The sequence below is a fragment of the Delphinapterus leucas genome, chromosome 11 (assembly GCF_059928025.1).
Source record: "Delphinapterus leucas isolate spDelLeu-1000000601 "Yukka" chromosome 11, BTC_Dleu_Yukka2, whole genome shotgun sequence".
NCBI classification, from domain to species: Eukaryota; Metazoa; Chordata; class Mammalia; order Artiodactyla; family Monodontidae; genus Delphinapterus; species Delphinapterus leucas.
Genome location: NC_143139.1, coordinates 39,633,522 through 39,657,647, shown reverse-complemented (window position 1 = coordinate 39,657,647; position 24,126 = coordinate 39,633,522). Strand labels below are relative to the sequence as shown.

The 24,126-nt window shown below is 47.0% G+C and overlaps 2 protein-coding genes across 10 annotated transcripts in view; one reads left to right on the top strand and one right to left on the bottom strand.

Moving 5' to 3' along the window:
- Positions 1-17,734, top strand: part of NCKAP5L (NCK associated protein 5 like) — a 47,236-nt gene extending 29,502 nt beyond the window's left edge. For all 8 annotated transcript variants that reach the window (XM_022572222.3, XM_089920684.1, XM_022572224.3 and 5 more), the window contains one exon: positions 228-17,734. In XM_022572222.3, the coding sequence (XP_022427930.2) occupies positions 228-446 (219 nt within the window). In that variant the 3' untranslated portion in view covers positions 447-17,734. The remainder of the gene's footprint in view (positions 1-227) is intronic.
- TMBIM6 (transmembrane BAX inhibitor motif containing 6) overlaps positions 16,245-24,126 on the bottom strand; it is a 22,031-nt gene continuing 14,149 nt past the window's right edge. For both annotated transcript variants that reach the window (XM_022572230.3, XM_022572231.3), the window contains exons 4-10: positions 22,502-22,622; positions 21,227-21,275; positions 21,027-21,124; positions 20,745-20,824; positions 20,166-20,266; positions 19,399-19,474; positions 16,245-18,264 (exon numbers count right to left, since the gene is read on the bottom strand). In XM_022572230.3, the coding sequence (XP_022427938.1) occupies positions 18,241-18,264; positions 19,399-19,474; positions 20,166-20,266; positions 20,745-20,824; positions 21,027-21,124; positions 21,227-21,275; positions 22,502-22,622 (549 nt within the window). In that variant the 3' untranslated portion in view covers positions 16,245-18,240. The remainder of the gene's footprint in view (positions 18,265-19,398; positions 19,475-20,165; positions 20,267-20,744; positions 20,825-21,026; positions 21,125-21,226; positions 21,276-22,501; positions 22,623-24,126) is intronic.

Here is a 24,126-nt window from a genome sequence, read left to right as displayed (position 1 = left end):
TGTCCGGGAGGAGGACTGAGTGGGCAGCCCACCCCCCACCCCCACCTTCTCACACCCCTCTTGGGGAAAGCGCTTCTCTCCCTTCCGGAACCTTGGTGGGACTGTAGGACTGTGCTCAGTCGCGCCTCCAGCCTGCTTCCTCTGCAGCGCCCCCGTCAGGTGGGCAGAGCCTCTCAGGCGGGGAGGGGTGAGAGGAGCTTCCTCCCGAGCCTTCCCTCCTTCCCCAGGCCCTGCCCGTGGACGTGGACGGAAAGCGGAGCCTGGAGCCCAGCCGCCCAGCTCCTGCGCCCCAGGGCCCAGCGTTTGGGGGGAGCCGCACCCCCAGCACATCGGACGTGGGCGAGGAAGGGAGAGTGGCCAGTGGGGGCCCCCCGGGGCTGGAGACCTCAGAGTCTCTCAGTGACTCACTCTATGACTCGCTGTCCTCCTGCGGGAGTCAGGGCTGAGCGGTTGCAGCGGCCACGCCCCGCTCTGGCGTCGGCTCGCCTCACGCCCCGCCCCCTCGGGGCCCGTGGGGCCCCTCCCTGAAGGGACCAAGGAGGTAGATGGACAAGAAGGTGAAGGGGGTCCCCGGCACACCCCACTGCCCGCCGCTGCTGTGGAGGAGATGACCGCTCTCAGCTCAGGGAGAGACCCCACCCTTGGTCCCTTCTCTCACCCAGAGTAAGGCTCTTCCTCTGCGGGACTGGGGGTTCGAGGCCGCTGTGTCCCGGCCCCCAGCTCCCACTTCAGGCTGAGCCATCTTGTGGTGCTGGGCTTCCTGCCCACCAGCCGTGCCATCTCCACCCACCCTGGCAGCTCCCCTGCCTCAGAAGCCCCGTGCTGGTGGAGTTCAGGGGCGAGGGGTCAAGTTGCCTTCTCTCTGTCTGCCCTGGCCCTCCCCGCTGTCTGGATGGTGCTGCCCTCTCCTGCCCCATGTCTTTGGGGCCCATTTGTTGTCTTTTTTGTTGTTGTTTTTTTTTATATTAAAGCACCTGGCCCAGTCTCCACCCGCCCGCGCCCCTTCCCCCCATCCCCGCACTGCGGTTAATTTATCTGTTGTTAAAAAACGCGGCTGCTCTGCTTCCAGCCTCTGCTTCTGCCGTATCCCTAATAAAACGTGGAGGCCCCTCCCTGCCCCTGACTCAGCTCATTCTGTGGGAGGACTCAGGGATGGACAGGCAGGTGGAGACTGCGTGGGCACCGGGGTGCAGGACTCCAGGGCCCTGGACTCTGCTCCAGGCTCCCTTGTGAGGCAGCTCCCTCCACCAGGGCCACTGGCTGGAGTCACCCTAGAAGGTAACTAAGGGTTGGGGAAGTGGGGTCTGTTTAGACCTGGAATGGTGCCTGGGGGTGGGGAAATTTCCCTGGCACAGGCCTTGTGCGGGGCAGAAGGCTGGGCTGCCCCTTGGAGAGAAGAAGATGGGGAGGGTGTCTTTGGGCGTGCGCTCAAACCCTGGACATACCAGCTCAGGTGGGACGTGCAGACTCTGAGCTTCCGGGGCCCAGGAGTAGACAGAGTTAAGTGTCCACACCTCCCGTTGTCGTGAAGTGAGGTGCAACTGGGCCTCCAACTTGCCGCCTTCTAGTCTCTCCACAGACTTTGGGCTTTCCTCAGAGCTTCTTGCCCCTATTTCTACCTCAGATTTCAGCCAGAAGTTCCCCTGGCTCTCAAATTCTTACTTTAGGATGGGGAGGCCAGGAATGAGGCGGTGTGGAAGGGTCTCCGTGTGACGTGAGAAGGCCATGGGGTGAGTGGTTGTCGCCCTCCAGCCCTTGGATTTCCTGTTAGGCGTGGAGTTGGACAGTGACCTGAAGGTGACCCAGGTGGCCCCAGCCCATCTCACAGTGGCCAGTCAAGTTGAGCCTATAGGAAGGCCTCCTTCCGGCCCAGGTTGCAAGCTGTGGGGTGACTCGTCCAGAGCACACCCGCTGCCGTTGTCTGCACTCACCGTCTCCCCATGACATACCGTCTGGAGGCCACCTGGGCATCATGCATGCTTAACACCCCTGGCCTTGTGGCTGGGACTCTGGACAGTTCATCATGGAGATAGGGGGCCCTGTACTGAATACATGGTCTTTGTTGACATCACAGGCTTGCCAAGCTGAGGTAAGGGGTGCCTGGACAGGGAGTAGTGCTGGGCCTGTTCACAACTCGGTTATACCACTGGATGCTATCCTGTACTCTGACCAGCCCAAGGAAGGTCAGGGGCGGGGAGGTTGTTAACGCCTCCCTTTATACTAGCTCCTTCCAGCAGTGTCTCTCCAGCCCTGAATGGTCCAGAGAGCAGTGAAAGAACTCCCCGTTAAATACCTACCGTATTGCCAGCCTCCTGATTCATTTCATAGATGAAGACATTGAAGCTCAAAAACATTCAATGGGGGAGTTTCTTGGTGGTCCAGTGGTTAAGACTCTGTGCTCCCAGTGCAGGGGCATGGATTCGATACCTGGTGGGGGAACTAAGAGCCTGCATGCCACATGGCGCAGCCAAAAAAAAAAAAAAAAAAATTCAGTGATTTTCCAAGGCTGAGAAGTGATGGAGCCTGGTGGGAGTGATTCTTTTTGGGTGTGTAACTTCACTCTGTTCTGCCAGGACTTTAATCTCCTCCTCCCTTTTTGGCCTTGGATCACTTCTGAAGGGCAGGGCTGGAGAACACTAGACTGGGCGTCAAGAGTCTTTCTTAGCCACTGAGTCTGGTTGTGTGGGGAAAGTTACATCCCTTCTCTGGGCCTTGGTTTTCCTTATCTATGGACGATTGGGAAATTGGACCAGACCAGCTTTCTCCTCAGCTCTCTGCTCTTCCCACCCCTCTCCCAACCTGGCCGTTTTCCCTCCTGTTTCCCTTAGTTGATGTCATCATTGAGGAAATTAACACGACTTAGAGAAGGGTCGAGTCAGACATCTTGATTTTCTTCAAATGTCAGGATCGCATTTTCTTCTATCTTCTGCTTCCAGGTAGCTATGCCGCTGTCCCTTCTGCTTTTAGGGGCTTAAGGATGTTATTACCAAGCTGCTGATCTCTGCCTCTTGCCAGGCGGGCTCAAAGAAGTCTACATCCTTCTCTTAACTTTTTATTTCTTGGTTTCTTAAGCCCTTTATTCTGCTTGAACCTGATGGATTACCTCATTTCCTTGTTAAAACAGAATTGTTCGCCTACAGGATATTTATCCTACTTCCTTTCCGGGAAGGAGCTTGGCATGGTGGGTTCAACTCTGGACTCCACCTCCTACAAGCTGAGACCAAGGATCCGTGCATGTTTCTGTCACCAGGGTCTGCTCAGTCTGCTGCTGGGCTCTGTCCTGCAGTGTTTGCAAATGCAAGGTGGCCTCTTAGGCCCCAGGGCAACGTGGGCCACCTGAGAAAAAGCTCACTGCCAGTCACCAGGGCAAAGTAGCATCAGCCATACCTGGTACCTGGAGCCAGCCCTTCCCTACCAACTATTCCAAGGTGGGCAGCTCTCGTCCCTAGGTCCCCCAGTGTGCTACTAAGGGGTGCTGGGCCCAGACAAGCCACCCCCGGCGCACATGACTGTGTGTGCCCTCCACACAAACAGAATATTCCATCTGAAATAATTCTGTGGCAGGGGACACACAGGTGAGTTCAAGACACTCCCAGGAAACCAATTTCTCTTTGTACTTCAGGGAAGGGTTTGGCTAAAAGACCACTTGATCCTCACTATGGCAGGACACTTCATATCTCAGTTTGCAACATCTGCTTGCAGAATTAAGGTGACCTCACTTTTTTCTCCATGAACAATGGGTGAATGTTTGCCTTACCATTGTGTATGACCCTTTCTGCTGGATTTCCCAGACAAAAGAAGCCCAAACTTTCAGACCCCCCTTCCTTGTCCCCCACAAATGGCATCAAGTCATCAGCAAAAGACTATAAAAAGGTTCCAGATTCCACCTTAATGGGTACCCTGTCTCTTGCAGGAAATGTCCCAAAATGTTAACTGAGGTTTTCTGTGGGTTGCCAGTGGTTTTTATTTTCTTCTTCACCCTCTTCTAGATTTTCTACAAATAGTGTTTTGTTTCCTTTATCAAAAAGTTTTTAAAGGAAACAGTCATTCTCTGCAGCAAATTCTAGGTATGTATCCCCTTCTATAGTCCTGGGTGAGTTAATTCAAGCATATAAGTAATTTTTTTTAAGACATATGATTTTTTTGTGTGTGTGTGGTACGCGGGCCTCTCACTGTCGTGGCCTCTCCCGTTGCGGAGCACAGGCTCCGGACGCGCAGGCCCAGCGGCCATGGCTCACGGACCCAGCCACTCCGCGGCATCTTGCCGGACCGGAGCACGAACCCACGTCCCCCGCATCGGCAGGCAGACCCCCAACCACTGCGCCACCAGGGAAGCCCGACATATGAATTTAAAGTAAGTATAGGTGAGCATTTCTTTGATCTTGGGGTAAGGAAGATCTTTTTTAAAAACCTTCTTTTGTAATTATTAAAGACATAGATTATAAAAGTGCATGTTCATGGTTTAAAAACTAATTGAGATTGAATAGAATATTCATATAAGGAAGAGGAAGTCTCTCATATTCCAACTCCCAGTCTTACTCCCCAGACATAACCCAAGTTGATTGGAATTCCTTTCAAATCACTTTTTTTTTTTCTTTGAGAATTATGTTTTATTCGGTGGACATTCTGAGGACTTCAAGCCCAGGAGACAGTCTCTCAGATAGCTCTAAGGGACAGCTCCCTCAAATTGCTTTTTAAATGCACACACACGCAAACACACAGAGTATGTTTATGTTGACCTTTTATTAGACAATGAGATTATTCTATAATTACTGATCTGCTTCTTTTAGCACTTACTAATGTATCTTGGAGATCTTTCCAAAGCCCATGAATATCCATTATCCTACACGGTCTTCCATTGTATGGGTGTGCAATGTTTACGTGTTTTCCCATGACAATGCTGCAGTGAACGTTGCATATGTGTCTTTGGCCACTCTTGTGTATTTCCATAAGATAAATTCCTATAAATGGAATTGCTGCATTATAGAATATGCTTAATTTAAAAACTTTTATAGGTATTAACAAATTGCGCTTCGTCAACAATGTATAAGTGAGACTATCTTCTACATCATTGAGTAATATCAAATTTTTTTTTAAATTTATTTTTGGCTGTGTTGGGTCTTCATTTCTGTGCAAGGGCTTTCTCTAATTGCGGCAAGCGGGGGCCACTCTTATCGCAGTGCGCAGGCCTCTCACTATCGCGGCCTCTCTTGTTGCAGAGCACAGGCTCCAGACGCGCAGCCTCAGTAGTTGTGGCTCACGGGCCTAGTTGCTCCGCAGCATGTGGGATCTTCCCAGACCAGGGCTCGAACCCATGTCCCCTGCATTGGCAGGCAGATTCTCAACCACTGCGCCACCAGGGAAGCCCAGTATCAAACTTTTTATTCTTAGCCAATTTGGTAGGATTTAGTGATCATGTCTTGGAGTCTTGGAGCCCAGTGTAGGGACTTTGGCTTTTACTCAGAGTGAAACAGGGAGCAATTAGAGAGTGATAAGAATAAACCGTAGAGGGCAAGTATGGAAGCAGACCAGTAAGAAAGCCTCTTGGGCAATTCCAGTGAGAGATGGGGGCCTGTTCCAGGGCAGAGGCACTATAAACAACAAGATTTGCTAATGTAATTGATGTGGGGAAGAGAGGAGAGTCAAGGATAACTCCGACATACAGATGGCCAATAGGCACATGAAAAGATGCTCAACATCCCTAATTATTAGAGAAATGCAAATCAAAACTACATTGAGGGGGGCTCCCCTGGTGGCACGGTGGTTAAGAATCTGCCTGCCAATGCAGGGTACATGGGTTCGCGCCCTGGTCCGGGAAGATCCCACATGCTGCAGAGCAACGAAGAGTAGCCCCCGGCTCGCCGCAACTATAGAAAGCCTGCACGCAGCAATGAAGACACAAAGCAGCCAAAAATAAATGAATAACCAAATAAATTTTTTTTATAAAAGGATAACTCTAAGGTTTTTGGAGCAATTGGTAGGAAGAAGTTGCCATTAACTGATATGGAAAAGACTGTGGATAGAGCAGACTTGAGGGAGGGAAGCTCAGGAGTTAAGTACTGGATGTGTTAAGTTTGAGATGTCTATTGGACAATATCCAATGGAAAATGTGGAGTAAGCAGTGGGTTATAGAAGTCTAGAGTTCAGAAAAGAAGCCCGGGCTGGAGATATAAATTGGTAAGCCATCAGCATATGGATGTTATTTAAAACCAGGGGACTGTATGAGATCACCAAGGGAGTAGAAGAGGAAAGGTCTGAGTCCTAAGCCCTGGGATACTCCATCTCTTTAGAGGTCAGAGGAAATGAAGCAGAAACAGCACAGAACATAGTGGGAAGGTACTTTGAAACTATGTAAATATTTCACTTTCATCAAACTTTCTATTTATGCATTTATTTATATCAGTATGGACTCATGGTGTCCTATTTTATTCAATGGTTTATAATCCATTACTACCATTATTTACTTTGGTGCTCAAATTGTCCATGATTTGGCCAGTAGGATCCCTTTAAAACTGGCTTTTGTTTTGTTTTGTCTTTTGACAAATCTCCATCATTCTTTTCGAGTGCATACTTTCTGGTGTAACATGTTCAAGATTCATCTTCGCAAACCCAACCCTGAAATCAGCCATTTTTCCAAAGAGCCCTGGTTTCTTTCAGTGGGGAACAATCTCTAGAAACCAAGATCTGGGGGCTGGGTGTGCTCATTATTATGTGGGAGTTGCTGTTCCCAGACTCTAAGAGAGGTTTCTTAAAGATAGAAGTTAAAGCATTTTCTTATACTTATGGGGATGACAAAATAGAGAAAATTTGATGATGCAGGAGAGAAAAGAGGAAATTGTTGGGCTTCAGTGCACAAGTGTACTTAAGCAGCATCCACAGGTACAGGAAGGCAGGTAGGTGAGTGTATGTGGTGGTGTCTACTTATAGAAAAACTTTATTTATTTATTTATTATTTTTTGGCTGCGTTGGGTCTTCGTTGCTGCGTGCGGACTTCTCTAGTTGCGGCGAGTGGGGGCTACTCTTTGTTGCGGTGCGCATGCTTCTCATTGCAGTGGTTTCCCTTGTTGCGGAGCACCAGCTCTAGGCGCGCAGGCTTCAGTAGTTGTGGCGCATGGGCTCAGTAGTTGCGGCGCACGGGCTTAGTTGTTCCACGGCAAGTGGGATCTTCCAGGACCAGAGCTCGAACCCATGTCCCCTGCATTGGCAGGTGGATTCTTAACCACTGCGCCACCAGGGAAGTCCCAGAAGAACTTTTCTGATTGCTTTTATTTTCTCAAGGAAATAATCACGGTCATTGGCCAAGAGGAAGGATGGGAGAAAGAGTTGTTGGAGGTTTGAGAAGAGAGAAGATAGAATGAGTAGTCATCTAGGAGCTCAAAAGTTAGTGAATAGGCTAGAGAATATAGTAGGATTACCAGGCAGCATGAAGGGTCCACTTTAGGTGATTAGGAATTAAAAGTGAGACTTACTAATATGAATGTGTTGGGGCGGTTTTCTCCTGCCATATTAGGTACAGAATAGGGAGCAAGTTGGATTAGCCAGGGCTGCCAATTTGCCAAATAAGTGCAACAGAGAGAGAGAGGCAAGGGAATCGAAGATACATGCATGGAAGCGATTCTATTAACTGGCTGTGGGCTTTACACTGGTTAAAGAGGGAAGAGAGAGCAATAAAGGAGAGAGGGATGAAGGAAGGTAGAATCAGTAGTTTGAAGGTCCTGGTGGAATCAAAAGAGTTTTGGAGATAAAGTACTAGGGGGAATGAGTTGGAAAGATGTTGGGAAGAAAAGAGGTGATAGTCAGAGGATGGGATGCATGAAACTGAGATTATGGGAGAATGGGAGATGTTATGGGTTGAATTGTGTCTCTCCCCTCCTTAAAAAATATCGAAGTCCTAAACCCCAGTACCTTGGGAGATGACCTTACAGAAGTAATCAAGTTAAAATGAGGTCATTTGAGTGGGCCCTAATCCAAAATGACTGATGTCCTTATAAAAAGGGGAAAATTGGACACAGGGAGAATGCCACGTGAACATGATGGCAGAGATCAGGGTGATGCATCTGCAAGCCAAGGAATGCCAGTGACTGCCAGCAAACCACCAGAAGCTAGGGGAGAGGTCTGAGAGGAACAGATTCTTCAACAGCCCTCAGAAGGAAGCAACCCTGCTAACTAACACCTTGATCATTCTAGCCTCCAGAGCTGTGAGCAAGTTAATTTCTGGTTTTTGAGCCACCCAATCTGTGACACTTTGTTACGGAAGCCCTGGGACACGAATACAGAAGGGTTGCAGTTATGGGTAATGAGAAGGACCAGGGGATGACCATGGGAGTGGGTGGCTCAGATAGGGTAGAGGGCAAGGTCATTGGAAAAGAGGTCATGGAATGCAGAGGCCAAGGTACTGAGAGGATTACCTCTGTAGATATTGAGAGCTCTCAGAATTAGGACAGAATTAGCATCAGAGGGGGTGACAGTGAGGCAGGAGCCAAAACCTCAAGAAATAAGAGGAAGTAACCCAGAGATTGATAGACAAGTGGAAAAGAGGGGCATGATGGGTGGAATAGTCCGTTGACATGAGATTCAAAGCTGAGGGACTTTAGGGAAGAAAAACGGTCTGAAAGCACTGAGGAGTACAGGGGGTGCCTACACACCCACTGGCCTTATGGCACAGGGGCTGAGGGAGAGACAGCAGCGCCCACTTGAGAGGTCTGCAGGGAGGGCATCCTCAGGGAGAGCCAGGAGGTCAAAGGGAACATTCGAAGAGGCTGTGTCCGTGAGAAGTTTGCTGATGAAGAGCCATGAGCTTGAGAGGACCCAGTGGAAGGGTTTCGGGAGACGGGAACAGAGCAGGGAATGTGCAGGGCTGTGAGGATCAGAGTGTGGGAGACAAAGGGTCATCCCGCGTCAAGAGGATAGACTACAAAATATGGTGGCATGTTTATCAAGTTACCACAGAGGGACTCTTTTTTCACTGCAACCTTTTATACCTTTTGAATTTCATACCATGTGCCTGGGGAAAGGGGTGACGATGTCGAGTGGTCGCTGCAGACAGAGCAGAGGGACCAGGGTAAGGACAAGTCAAGGATTTTTCAAAGGAGGCTGGAGCCCAATGGAGGCTGAGAAGCAGAAACGTCCAGTGGCACAGTCTGCAGGAAAGTGGGATTTTTGTGGTTCCTGTTTCTTCTCTTAGCAGGTGCAGAGGCCTGGTTCTAGGACTAGAAAAGGAAGATGGTGGGCTTAGTGCAAGGATGGGCTTTGTTGAGGTGGCTGGTGATGTCATCCACCATAGGCTCCAGCCTGAGCAATAATAATAACAACATATAAGAGCAAACACATACACAGCATTTACAGTGTGCCAGGCACTGTTCTAAGTGCTCACACATATTAATTCAGTTCATCCTCACCACAACCTTTTTAGGTAGGTATTATCTTTATCCCCATTTTAATATGAGAGTGAGGCTCAGAGAGCTTACGCAAGCTGCCCAAGGTCAAAGCTTGTCTGTGGAAGACCTGTGATTCAAACCCAGGCAGTCCAGCTCCAGAGTCTGCATTAAACAAAGACAGAGGTTATGCCTGAGGGGCCTTGAAAGGAGCAGGATAAAGTGGAGGGGTTAAGGGGCAGGACTGGAGTTTCAATGCACCCAGAATGCAAGGGAGAGAGCATGCGAGAGCTGGGACGTTGTGGGCTGTGGGCTGAGAGTGGAAGAGTAGACTTCTATACTCTGAGGCTAGCTGAAATGAGCCAGAAGTGAAAGCCCTGGGAGGGGTGAAGATCGAGGAACCGGGCAGTGGGTGGCGGAGGGCCACCCACAGGAGCACAGGAGTTGAACACAGGTCTCTGATAAGCGCCACTGATGATTCCTGCGGGAGGGGAAGTGGGCAGGGAAGAGTCCGAGCAGAGGGCAGCTGGGGCCTAAGGTGGCAGAAGCCACCAGAAAATCGGGTTTCCGTCGTTAACTGGTAGGGTAGCTAACAGGGTAGCACTGGGGGCCTTCTCTAAGGCAGAAGCAATCCAAGGAGTTATTTAAAAGCCTCAAATTCAAGTATGCCGCATATGTTCTTTGTTTGAGATTCTTCAACTTGAAAAGAAAAAAATCGTTTCCTACGGAACAGTCGGAAAATACGTGGCCACCAGGTGGCGCAATAGCGGCAGCGCCCACCTAAGAGGTTTGCAGGCCTGAAGTGCCACTCTGTGGCGAGAAGACGAGATGCAGGGTCCCCTCCCTTCACCCCTGGTGACCATCACACCGCAGCCTGGCTACTCTCTCCCTACACCCAATACACGCGTTGCACAAAGTACAGAGAACATGAATATGTGGACTTGGACGGACATAAACTGTCCCTGTCAGAGTCTGTTTCACCTAGAACCTCCCTTGCCAGTCCAGCCCCAGCTGGACCTCAGGGTGGGCACTTTTCCCACAGCCAGTCCCAAGGCAGGCAGCGTTGGCAAGGGAGCAGAAGGGACTCTGGGCCTGGTTTGCCTCTCTCTTCCTGCCCCTTCTGAAGTCAGGACACTCTGCAGGGGCCCTTGCGCCCCACGCCGGGCCTCCCCTTTCATTCCTTCATTTCCTCATGCACCCACACTGTTGTTCACACAAGGAACATTCATTGGGCACCTAGTAGGTGTGAACACTGAGCTAACTAAACCAGGGACCCAGGGATAAATGTGGCATGTCCCAGCCCTTGGGACTCACAGTTCTTGTGGGTGATGCCAGTCACTGGGTGATGGATCGTAGGAGAGCGCAGGTAGTGCTCTGATGGAGGGTGCCCGGATGCTGTGGAGACCCCAGAAGGGGCTAAAACCCAGTCTTGGGGGCTCAGAGAAGGCTTCCTAGATGAGGTGGTATCAAAACTAAGAACTGCAGGGTGGGTATGATGAGTCAGGCCAAGTGGGTGTGGGTGAGAGTTCTAGGCAGAAAAATAAAAATACCAAGGCCTAGCAGTGAGGGATCAAATGGAACATTCTAGCATAAATATGAGTGTATTATGGCTGGAGGACTAAAAGATAAGAGGACAGAGGTAAGCAGGAGACTTGAATGTATGATGGGAAGTTTGGACTTTATCCTGACAGCAAAAATGAGTCATTGAAAAGTTCAGTGCTCACCATCAGAAAGATTCGTCTAGAAATAGTGTGCAGAGTGCACGGGAGAGACCCAAGGCTGGGTACTCGGAGGCCGGTGAGGAGGCTGGAGCAATATTCCAGGCAAGATTCAGTAGGGCCTGCACCTAGGCAGCAGGAGTTGAGTTTGAGGGTAGTGCACAGATTTAAAAGATTTCCATACGCTCCTTAAATGGTGAGGTTCCTGGAATTCCACTGGGCTCACTCAATCTTCATAAAATAATGCCTTTGAGATGCACCTGAGTTGTATGTATCTATAGCTTTTCCTTTTTATTGCAGAGTAGCATTCCATCACTACTCTGCATGTATTTACATGCATGTATTAGTTAGTTTGTACATTCCCCTGTTGGATCGTTTCCAGTTTTGGGCTATTACAAATAAAGCTTCTCTGAACATTCTGTTCAGATTTTTGCGTGGATACAAATTTTTACTTCTCTAGGATAAATACCCAGTAGTGCAATTGCTACGTTGTATGGTTAATACATGTTTAATTTTATAAGAAACTGCCAGTTGTTTTCCAGAGGTTGTACCATTTTACCTCACCACTTGGCAGTGTGAGGGATCCAGTGGCTCCACATTCTCAGCAGTACTTGATTTTATCACAATTAACAAAAAAAATTTTAGCCATCCTCATCAGTGTATAGTGGTGTTTCATGGTTGACTTCATTTGCATTTGCCTAACACCTAATGAGGTTTAAGAGCTTTTCATGTGCTTATTTGCTATTTGTGTATCTTTTTTGGTGAAGTGTCTGTTCAAGGAGCTCACTCGTTCGTATGGGTTTAAAATGTGCCAAATCATCCACATGTCTATCCCTGACTTCTCCCCTGAGCTTCAGATTTATATGCAAAGGCCTCCTGGTACCTTTGTGGAAATCCCTGATGGTGGCCTCCCCAGCACGTTCAAAACCAAAAGTGCCATCCCACCCCCAGTCCTGGGCTTCCCCAGTAGAAGAGCTAACGCTTGGAGGACTTACTACGTGCCAAACACCGTACTAAGTGCTTTCTTTACATGTTTTAATTAACTTAACCCTCACAATCATCCTATGAGGTAAGTGTGTTTTTCCCTCCATTTGACACATGGGAAAATGAGACACACAAAGGCTGACTGATTCTCCCAAGTTTGCAGAGCTGGCAAGTGGCTGGTAGGACCGTCCGGACACCTGAGAGTTACCCTAGATTCTTCTCTCTCTCCTCTCTGCATCTATTCATTCACTAAGGCCTGGACATTTCACCTCCTGAATATTTTATTTCATTGTCTACCTTCCTATCCTTATAACAACTGCTCTGTTTCAGACCATCTTTTCTCTTGCCTGGACCATTGCTAAGTACCTTTTTTTAAAAAAACTATTATAGAAAATTTCAACCGTACAAAAAGGTAGAGAGAATAGTACAGCGAATATGTCCATTGCCCAGCTACGACCAATATAAACTCATGACCATTCACTTCACCTATACCCTCCACTCCCTGCTGCCACCTAACCTCATTATTTATTTATTTATTTATTTATTTATTTATTTATTTATTTATTTATTTATTTATGGCTGCGTTGGGTCTTCGTTGCTGCATGCAGGCTTTCTCCAGTTGCAGCGAGCAGGGGCTACTCTTTGTTGCGGTGCATGGGCTTCTCATTGCAGCGGCTTCTCTTTTTGCGGAGCCCAGGCTCTAGGTGTGCGGGCTTCAGCAGTTGCGGCACGAGGCCTCAGTAGTTGTGGCGTACAGGCTTAGCTGCTCCACGGCATGTGGGATCTTCCGGGACCAGGGCTCGAACCCGTGTCCCCTGCATTGGCAGGCGGATTCTTAACCACTGCGCCACCAGGGAAGTCCCTAACTGCATTATTTTGAAGCGAATCTCAGACAGCATATTAATACATCTATAGATATTTCCGTATGCACCTCTAAAGATAACTTTTAAAGAACATCATCACAATTACATGATTAGCAGTATTTATATTAATTATATTATATACTTAGCATTAGCAATACTTTAAATCCTCAACTATCTAGTCCGTGTTGGTATTAGTTATCTATTGCTGTGTAACTTAGTGGTTTAAAATAACAATAAACATTTATTGTCACTCAGTTTCTGTTGGTCAGGAATTCAGGAGCAGCTTAGCTAGTTCCGGCTCAGTGTCTCCTGAGATTGCAGTCACTTGAAAGCTTGACAGTTCCTGGAGGATCCGCTTTCCAGGTGGCTCAATCACACTGGCTGGCAATTCAGTGCTGGCTGTGGCTTGGGTCCTCTCTGCAAGCACTCTCCACGGGGCAGCTTGAACGGCCTCAGAACCCATGCCTGGTTTCCCTCAGAGCAAGTGCACCAGAGAGCCAAGGAGGAAGCTGCAATGCCCTTCATGACCAAGCTTCGTAAATCACGCGGTTCTGCAGTATTCGTCCCATTATAAGTACCAGCCTGCTTCCACGTAGAGGGTATGAATACCAGGAGGCCAGGATTTTTGAGGGATGGGTGGGTGGGCATCCTGGAGAATGGTTACCACAGGTTCAAGTTGCCCCAGTTCTCCCTCTCTCTCCCTATTTCTCATTTACAGTTGGTTTATTTGAATCAGGATCCAATTCAGGTCTACATCATTGCCATTTTCTTGATATGGCTCGTAAGTCTTAACCTCTAGGTTCCTTTCCCTCTATTGTTTTTTTTTTCTTTTAATTGCGTTCTTCCTTCTTCGCCTTTTCTTTTTCTTAAAAAAGAATCTAGGTTTGTCCTTAGAGTTTTACTAGATTTTGTGGCTTGCATCCCCATTATGTCATTTAACGTAGTCCTCTGACCCGTCTTCCCTGTAAACTGGTACTTGATCTAGAATGTAATATGCCTGAGATTCAACTTTTTTTTGGACGTGTTGCTTACTTCCATCAGGAGGCATATGTCAGGTTGTCTCTTAATATGATGTTGTTGGCTATTGATTATCATCTCCTAGCTTCATTTTTTCGTCAGAGTTAAAATAGTGATACTAATCCTATAATTCCTTCATGTAATAGCCGGAGTACTTCTATAGAGAGAAACTTTTTTTTTTAAAAGAAGATGTTGGGGGTAAGAGTTAATTAATTAATTAATTTTTGCTGTGTTGGGTCTTAGTTTCTGTGCGAGGGCTTTCTCTAGCTGTGGCAAGCGGGGGCCACTCTTCATTGCGGTGCGCGGGCCTCTCACTGTCGTGGTCTCTCTTGTTGCGGAGCACAGGCTCCAGACGCGCAGGCTCAGTAGTTGTGGCTCACAGGCCTAGTTGCTCCGCGGCATGTGGGATCCTCCCAGACCAGGGCTCGAACCCGTGTCCCCCGCATTAGCAGGCAGATTCTCAACCACTGCGCCACCAGGGAAGCCCCTATAGAGAGAAACTTTTACTTACTTTTTGATTACCCTGAAGTACAGTTTATACAGAAAAGAAAGGATAAATGCTGCTGTTTATTGACGAAGTGACTGGTTTCTAGCATCCACCAAAGCTGACCATTTAAAAAATATCATGAACTTTTGAGTTTACTGATGCTCAAATTATCCCATCTTTGGCCAGGAGGAGCCTCTTTAGATTAGCCCCCGAGTCCTTTTGAATGATACTACAGTAGTCATCTTTGACAGCTCCTTTGCTTTCTGGCAGAACATTATGTTCCAGGTTCATCTTGTACATTTCCTGGGCCATTTCTCCAAGGAGCTCTGCTTCCTTTTCATGAGACAGGAGAGAGACCACATCTGGGCAGTAGTGTATAATTGCCTTTCAACTAGCCCCTTCCCCCAGTCTACTCTCTAGTCACCTGAGATGTGAGGACGTAAATCTGACCGTTCCCTTGCTCAAGAAGCCCTGCAGTGCTCTCTGCTGCCGTCAGGACAAGGCCAGCTCCTTAGCACCAAACAGCAGGCCCTCAGTTACCGGTTACCCCTCCTTCTCATTTCCTACCGGTCCCCTCCGTAACATGTACAACCAGCAATCGCACGCCCAGCACTCCGCACGCTGTACCTTTTCTCATACTGATCCCTTGACCTGAAAACACCCACTCCCACCACTGCCTTTCTAACCTCATCCCTTGTCTCACTTGACTCAATCTTCGAGATTTCACCTTAGTTCAGGTTCTCACCTCCAACACACTTTTTCCCTGAACCGGGAGCAGGGCTGTCTCTGTTATCCATGGCCCTGTGTTTACCTGTAAGAACTTAACGTCTGCATGTAGCTCTCCTGCACTGCTCCGCCATGATGACTGAAAAGCAGTAACTATATCCATCTCTAGCCCCAGCATGGAGCACATTACCTGACACCAAGTGGACGCCCCCATCTGATCCCCTGCCTCACAGAACAGACCGTCTATCCTCCCAGCACAGACATCCTTCCACTTCTGCTGCCCACCGATGCCTTCCCCGCTCTAGCTCAGCCTGCAGGTCTGCTAGGCGTGGAACAAGCGGTGTGTTAACCTCTTCTGTTTAACTTGTGACTGACGGGCTAGTTGGGAGAAGACTAAAAGGGAGCTCACTGCCCTGCTCTGGTTACAAAGATTGAGGGTGCGAAGACAGTACCTGAAACACCTCATATTTCCTGCTCCACCTCAGCTGGGGCCTCAGCCAGGAGTCAGATTAACAGGAAGCTGTTTACAATGAGGGTGACAACCAGAGGGCAAGTGTGACAAAATGGAGTAACCTGACTGTAATGCAAATTTTGGTTTATAATCACATATATAAACTCTATGAGGACAAGGATTTTTATATTTTCACTGATGATCTGTACCATCGGGAATAGAGCCGGGCCCAGTGGGTGACCACAGGTATTGCAGACCACGGTACTTGCAAAATGAGTGAATTGTCATGCTTTTTCCATTATGCATCCCCAAATGGCAAAGCTTGGCTGTATATTGGAACCAACGACACGTGCTGCTACCATGAACCCCCTATGATAAAGGCTGGGTAGGAGGAGGACCAGAAAAAGGCCCGGGCTGTGTATGGAACAGAGACTATCCCCAACATCTGTGGCAAGCTGGGGCTGAGAGGCCCAAGTGGGGCTCTCTTTATTTCTATTTATTTCTATTCATACCTAGAGCAAACTTAATCCTGTCCTACTCCCAGCCCCAAGAACAAGAAGTGAGACAGCACCCCAAAACTCCCGTTCAGCTGTGGCCTTGGATTTCACACACACTTACACAAGGGAAGGTTAAGGAATTTTCTTTATTTTTTACAAATTAAGACTATGTAGATTCCATATATTTCTGAATCAAAAACACCTTTGTCTTCACAGTATGAGTTAGAGAATGCAGCCTGAGCTGGAAACCAAAGAACTCGAAAAGAAAGTGATAATTACAGTGATTACTGTATTAAAAACCTGTTAGGCATGTTCTTTAAAAGTAGTTTTTTATATCTTGTCATTCTTGGCACTGTTTCTAAAGAAAAACTCCTCATCCCAAGCAAAAAAAGCACAAGAGGTGGAGTTTGGCTTCAGGAGATGTAACTCAGATTCTCAGGCCTAGCAGAGAATCAACAAATGTAGGGGGAGTTGCTGTTGGGGGCTGAATGGGAAGGAAGTCCCTTTTAGTAAAGTCTCGAGCCCCAGGCCGGAGGCAGCAGTTAAATCGGAGGGCAGCTCTGCATCAGCGAGCCCTTCCGAGTGGCATCGCCACGCCAGGCGCCACACAGCCTGCGAACAGAGCTGCTTCACGGGACGGCACAGTGACGTGGTGCGCTGCGAACCAGTAGCCCCTGGGTCAAACTGTGTACTGGTTGTGAACAGGGAAAGCCAAAAATGGTGTCCTACTAGCAATGAGTTTTCGATGGCTCGGTTCCCCTTACGTTGAAGCCCTGTGAGCAGCCAGAGCCGCAAATGCTCCCAAGGCTGCCTGACCTGTGCCAGCTGTGGCTGTGGCAGCTCACAGGGAAGGAGCTGGTGACCCGTTAGTACTGCCCCCCCACACACACACTTGCAAACACAGAGCTGTAGGAAAGCAGAAGTCTTGCAGGTTTGGTCGCCCAGCCCCTGCCTAAAGAAGGCTGCAGATTTCCAGAAACAGGTGAACAGACCAAAACCTGAAGTGCATCTGTAAAATGGGCATGTATCTACTGCCCCAAATCTCTGGCCTGACGCTACCTATTAGTGCCCAAGATAAGACAAAAACGCACCTAAGGACTGTTATGAACGCTGCCTCCCAAGCCATCACGGCCCGTGCCACTGGTGTGAACAAAGACCCACTCAGTTAATGGGGGAGATACTACTCTCCCCTGCCCCAAACAGGCCCTCATCTGGGTCTGGCAGGATTAGTCACAATTACCTCAGAGGCTCAGCCATGCCCCTTTTCTATCCTTCCTCTCCCGGGACCTTTAATCACAGCCACCTGGTAGAGGCCACTCAGTAACCAAGGTAGTGATCAATTTAACAAAAAAAAAGGGCAAGTCTGGGAACTCTACATTATATCTTGCCATACATAATCAGCCACTTCATAGATGCCTGACAAGAATTTCCCTTTGTGCTGAAACCCTCCCACCCCACGGATGGAAGGCAGGCAGATTCCAAGGGCCGGACAAGGGAGTGGAAAGGGAACCCACACAAATCCACACTCCTTCCATGACGGCAAGGCAGGAAGGCACGTCTGCCGGAGCAGCAGTGACTCCAGCAGCTCAGGGGAAGCGAAGCACCCACCAGAAGAGGCTTTTCATGTTCTCTGCAGGGGTCGGCGGCTCAGACATAATAAGCCTGAGTAGCAATGGGACCAGCAAACGTCTTTCCAATGGAAAACACACTGCCTAGTCCCATAGGAAATGCGCATAAAGCAAACAACGCTGCGGGAAGAAGGGCCGAGCAAGGCGTCTCTACCGAAACAGTTCAGGTCCACTGGGTGAAGCGCAGTCACAAGGCGGACTCTGCAGATCCCGCTCATCACGGCGGACTGGCTGCCTGAGCAGAGGAAGAGGCTAGGGGTGGGGGATGACAGAAAAGGGAGCGGGGAAGAACCCCAAAAATATGAAGCCAAACTCCAAACTATAATTTGCTAATCAGTTTTTTGATCAAAAAATTCAAAACAGAGAAAACCACAAAGTACAAAAGCTTTTCTGATGCTTTTCATTATCACAGAACACGCCACCTGTAATGTGTGCAAAGAGGAAATGAGGGGCGGAGGGAGAGGAAGTCAAACTGGGGAAGGCTGGATGGTCATTTCACTTCTTCTCCTTCTTCTTATCCTAGAAATGGAGGAAAATTACCCAATTAACTTCTGGCATTGACATTTAAGCTAAAACTCTTGAGTCAGCCGATACCTCACTGCCTTTGGTTAGTGATTGGAAGGGATCCGGACAGTAAAAAGGGAGGAGAGATGCTCCTTCAGTATAGGAGGAACTAAATCTTAACCATCTTCTGCTGGTGGTCTCCCAAGTTGCTACAGACTTGACAAGAATAAAGGTTAAGCAGCTGTTCCCGTTGCTACCCCATGAGTAGCTAGGTGGGCTGCCTACCCACTCCTGGCTACTCACAACCACGACAGCTCAGATCCCAACCACTGAAGGCTGCAGACCAGCGGTGTACCCTAAAATAACTAAACGAGAGGCCAAGACCAAGCCAAGATCAACTTTCCATTAGGCCTGAGAAGAAAGCACAAATCCTCAGCATAAATCAGCATTCGAAATAATACAGTCCAGCTGAACTCTTCATTGCACTGGGGGAAGCCCAGGGTATCACTACATGGATGAAAAGGATGTTGTTTTGACTGAAACTGGAGGACCTGCTTGGTCCTCAGTCCAATCGCGGTACAGACCAGACAGAGGACCACCAATCCCATCTGGTCAACTGCTTCCATCACCACTCCATCGACTCACATTCCACCTTAAGTTCTGTAAAGAAAGGCCTGTGCTTTCATTTGTTCCCCTACTACTGGAATGGATGATGTCTGCCACTCACTAACCCTATATAGAATGCCTCTCTTGAAAAAAATTAAGACTAACAAATGGGTAAAACTGGCCTATTTCTAAAATATATATACAAAAGCTGGTGGTATTATATAAATCCTCTAGGATATCTTTTTGAGTCACAACCATCTTTACAGCCTTTAAATTCCTCATATAGTAGATTGTTTCTTGTTGCCACTAAAGCTCTTTTCCTTTTGATACTAATCTCAGGGATTCATTTAAAAAAGAAAAAAAAAAAGGATGATTTTTACTTGTTCCTTTTTCTCCAACAGCTAAAGACTTCTAGTTGAACTCTTACTCAGTGGCATGCCTTACAGTTACCCTGGACCCACACAGTGTGAGCAAGTTCTCAAGCTTTAAGTACACATAGATGCTGAGCTCAGGAGCCAGTCTTTCACTGTAGGTGGTGCTAACCTTCTCATTCATAGCCAGGATCATCATGAGTTTTCTGAAGAGAGTAACGAAATCTAAGAAGAGGTCAACGCAGTGCCTGAAAGAGAAGAACCAGGTCACAAACTGCACTTCCCACTTTCCTTTATCCACAAGCCCACAAAGGTGCAGAACACAGAAACCCTGCCCCAACCCCAAGAGTCAACTTCACCAGCACTCCACCACCAACTAAGTAAAACTCTAGTGTCTGAGATCCTCTTCAACTCAGCGAAGCCATGGAGCACAGAGAAAAGAAAATTTAGACTCTGCAGAGGCCTAAGTCTGAACCCTGGAACTACCATTAACTAGTTGAGATTCTGAGAGGATTACTACATTAAAAAAATTATATGCATATCTTCTTCTCATTGTTAAAGGTTTAAAGAATACAACAGTATTAAGAGTAAAAGGTGAAAGATTCCTTTCCCTCTCCTCTGCCTAGAGGTAACCACTATTCAAAGTATGGATAATTAAATACATATTATTAGTCCAACTTTTAAAAATCTGATGTCTTTCAGGAATTGAGGGAAACGATGCTTTTTAGTGCACAGTTCCAAAACCATGGCTATCCGATCATGTATGCCCCTGTGGCCACAGAGGTCAGCCAGTGCCATCTGGGCCACTCTTATTCCTACCAATGTGGAAAGAAAGGGGAGTCAAGCAAAAGATCATCCCAGAGAATGAGAAAAGAGTCGTCGAATGGAAGAGTATGCCTCCCCGCTTCATACTCATTAAAGACCAGGTTTCACACTCACCAGATATAATCTTTATCTCCATTTTCAGCCTTTTCAATAATGAGCTGAGTATCAAAAAGGACAAAGCCACACATGACCACTAGTCCCACATACAGGTTTGCCTAACAAAAGAAGAATGAGATGAGGTTACCACGTGGTAGACATTGTAGAGAAAAAACAGCCATACCTCTTTCTGGCCCTTGGCCACTTGAAAGTACATCGAATGCTAACCCTACTGACATTAACATTCGTGGGAACTGAAGCCCACAGTGAAGACCATATTACTTCCCTAGGTACAATTCTGCACTTATTTTTTCAGGTCACTGGAAGAGCTTCCATCATTTTAACAAGGAGCCACTGCTGGACTGGCTTTAGAAAAATGATCTCTGGGCAAACCATCTCCACTGCAATGTCCAACCCCTGTTCAGTTTGTATTTCCACCCGTAGCAGAAGGCTCCGTCCTGGGAGGGTGAGTGGCGAGGCTTCAGGAGCACTGCCCCACAAAGATGAGAATTCTTAGTCTATCTTGGCTATAGGGGGTTAAGCAAGAAAAAGAAATGCAAGGTAAATGGCTGCTGCAAAGGTATATGCAAATCTCACCTGGAAAAGCCAAAAGGATCCAAAGAAAAGATTCCCCAGGGAAGACAAGAGCATCAGGCTCATGGCCGACATCAAGATACCTGTAAGAGAAGACAAAAAGCCATCTTGAGAAAAGCCAAAGCGAAGCAAAGCAATCCCATTAAGGCCATTCTTTACTTGCCCCCCAAAATGAAGGCTTCCAATTTCAACCCAACAGTCACAAGTTGGAGGCGAGGGGAAAGGTCCTAGTGAGAATTCTGGCTGAAGTGGAGACTCTCTCCCTATTTTCCAGTCCACACATACCTCCCAGAAAGAGGTAGCTACGGCGCCTGGCATAGAGTGCACTCAGGGTGAAGCAGGTGAAGATCATTGCTGTGCCCAGGAAGGCGGTGGGAAGGATGCTGTTAAGGAAAAAGACCATTATATCAAGGGCTACAGGTATATAACCTATACTTAGAAGGTATATTTAGAAGGTATATTCATAAGACACTAGTAACAGTTACCTGGGGTTGATGGCAATGCACAAGTCCAGAGCAGGGCCCAGGCCAACTCCTAGAAAACAAAAAGCCACAGAACACAGCATTAACACCAATTTCTGAAGAGGATTCTCATCCAAAAGCTGATCATCAATAGCATGGGCATGCCTACAGTCCTAGAAAACAACAAAACAAGTGGACTAACGTAATTAAATCTTTCTCTCTTCCATCCTTAACTGTTTTCCAGAGAACAAATACTCGACTGAGTTATTTATGGACAGACCTGCACAACTGTCCCCTTGGCTGAAAATCATAGATGACCCAGTAGGAATAGACATTAGGAAAAATGAAGCAGGCATGTCAAACATTTTCCAGCTAAATTATAAGGCTGCAAAACTCTGAAGAGCAGTGATGTGAGACTGTAATGTAGGCCAGATCAGGAATTAGATGAAAAGGATAAAGAGCAAAGCAGTGCCTTGTGGCCAACAACCTGTAGTCATGAAGGCTGACTCCCTCTGTAGAAGGAAAGGCCAGACCGGTTCTGCAGGTGGACACCTGCCAACAGGAGGGTGCAGCGGCAACCTGTTCCAGCTCCAACATCTCCTCTACTCTGGCTTTTCTCTCCTTCTGATAATCCCACCCCTTTAATACCTTCAAAAACTAGCTTTCCCTGATCTAAAAATCTTAATCTCTAAATCCCTTCCTTTCTACAATTTCAACACTGTATAGATTAGACGCACTCAGAACGAGTTGTACTAACTCAAATGTTGCTTTGCAAATATTTTTACTATGTACCTTGAGACCTATTTTCCTTAATGACAATTCTAGAAGATCTGCACTTTTAATTCTTTTCTTGAGAATCAGCAAAGTGCCCTGTAGGATGGATCTCAATGTATGACTTTAATTAACTGTCCACAAGATTCAGAACAGATGCTCCTATGATAGTTGCCAATGTGAGTTCAACTAAGTCAGATCCTTGGCCTAGTTTAGTCCCATGTCCACCATTAACAAGTTATGCTACCTAAGCTCTTAAACCTCATTCATTCAAGCACACAAATGCTTATTTTTGGATACAAAAGTAGAAGTCACAGACACTAGTCACAAAGAGCCCTCTAGATGGGGAAGCAAGATGCACCTATATGAAATAAGAAAGCAATACAAGGCACACTCAAATACAAGATAGGATGGTACAGTGTGCCAGTTGGGGTGCATCTGAATAAATATATATCTTGGGCCTTAATCTAAAGAGATACTAAAAATACAGTGTCCCTCCCTCAAAATTAAACCAATCCCTTAACATACCTGTAAGGAAAGCAAATCCAGCAAGAAGTCCCAGTCTTTTTTGCTCAGTTTCATGGCTATGAGGTGTTGCCATCAGCCAAATCATCAACCCCAGGGAGCCCAAGGCAGAGAGCAGGCCAGCCTGTCAGATCCAGTCAATAATTAAACACTTGAAAGTATCAAATTTATTTTGCAAGAGACCTTATTGGGTTCAAATATTCACCTGGACTTCCTAATATTTGCTTCTAACCTGGAGGCAGCAGAAAAGGCAGTGAGGGCGGAGGAGAAAAACCAGAACCTTGAAGGACAAGGTCAGGACCATGGTGGATGCTGGAGGCAGTCCACCAACTGTAACTGCCCAAGTCAAATTATGAGTCTGACCCAAGAAACAGAAAAGATGAATCAAAGTGACAAGTGCTTGAAGCATATTCCAATCTGCAGAACAAGTAGGAATGACCTCTCTTTGATCACTTTAAAACACACACACACACACACAAATGTATATACACACACACAGAAAAAACTGAATGATTGTGCTGCCCCCTCAAATTCATGTTTAAATCCTAACCCTCAATTTAATGGTATTTGGAGGTGGGGTCTTTGGAAGGTGATTAGATCATAAGGGTGGAGCCTTCACAAAGGGAGATTAGTGACCTTATAAAAGAGATCCCAGAGAGCTCCCCTGCCCCTTCTACCATGTGATGACACGGGAGAAGCTGGCCCTCACCACAGAACAAATCTGCCAGCACCTATCATGATCTTGGACTTCCCAGCCTCCCAAACTCTGAGAAACGTTTGTTGTTTAAGCCACCCAGTTTATGGTATTCTGTTATAGCAGCCAGAATGAACTAAGACAGTAAGAACCAAAATGTTAAGTTAATTTAGGATGATGGGATTATGGAGTTTTATATTTCCTTCTTATCACTAGTCTGTTTTCTAAATTCTCTACAATGAACATGCATTAGTTTTATAAGAAAAAAAATTTTGTTTTAAAGCAAGTGGGAAAAGTTACAAGCATTAGAAAGAGAGGAAAATCATCAAGGATGTATGTAGACACCAGTTTCTTCCTTCTTTTAAAGGTAGAGTCAATCCTCAGTTTTCACAGTAGTTCTGCTCTATACAGCCACTGTAAGCAATGAATCAGTGATACTGAACAAATGCTCCTGGAGGAAATAAAGGTTTAAGCTCTTTCAAGCCTCCTGTCACATTTTTATCAACTGGTCAATACAAAACCTTGTCGTATATGTCTTTTCTGTTTAAAGACACTTGGATATATACTGTCGACTCATCAACATAGAACTCGTGCCCAGCCGCACTGTAATTCATGCCTGAACAAAGCTTATCTAACACACGTATTTTCTCCATAAGGCACATCACAGTCTTGCACTTAGTAATACCACTCAGCACTTTTTAGCACTATGCCTGAGGCCATTTTAAACATCAAAATCACCAAGAAAAATTATAAAAATGCAGAAAATGTGGCACTAACTAGACTATGAAAAAGACAATTGTTTACAGTATGAGAGCTTGAAAGAAGGCAGTGTTGCCACATTCAACCTCAGCTAGAACATGGTGCAATGGACAGCTCGAATTTTTTGCCAATCTGTGTATGGCTGCAAAGGTCCACAAAAACACCATTAGAACTG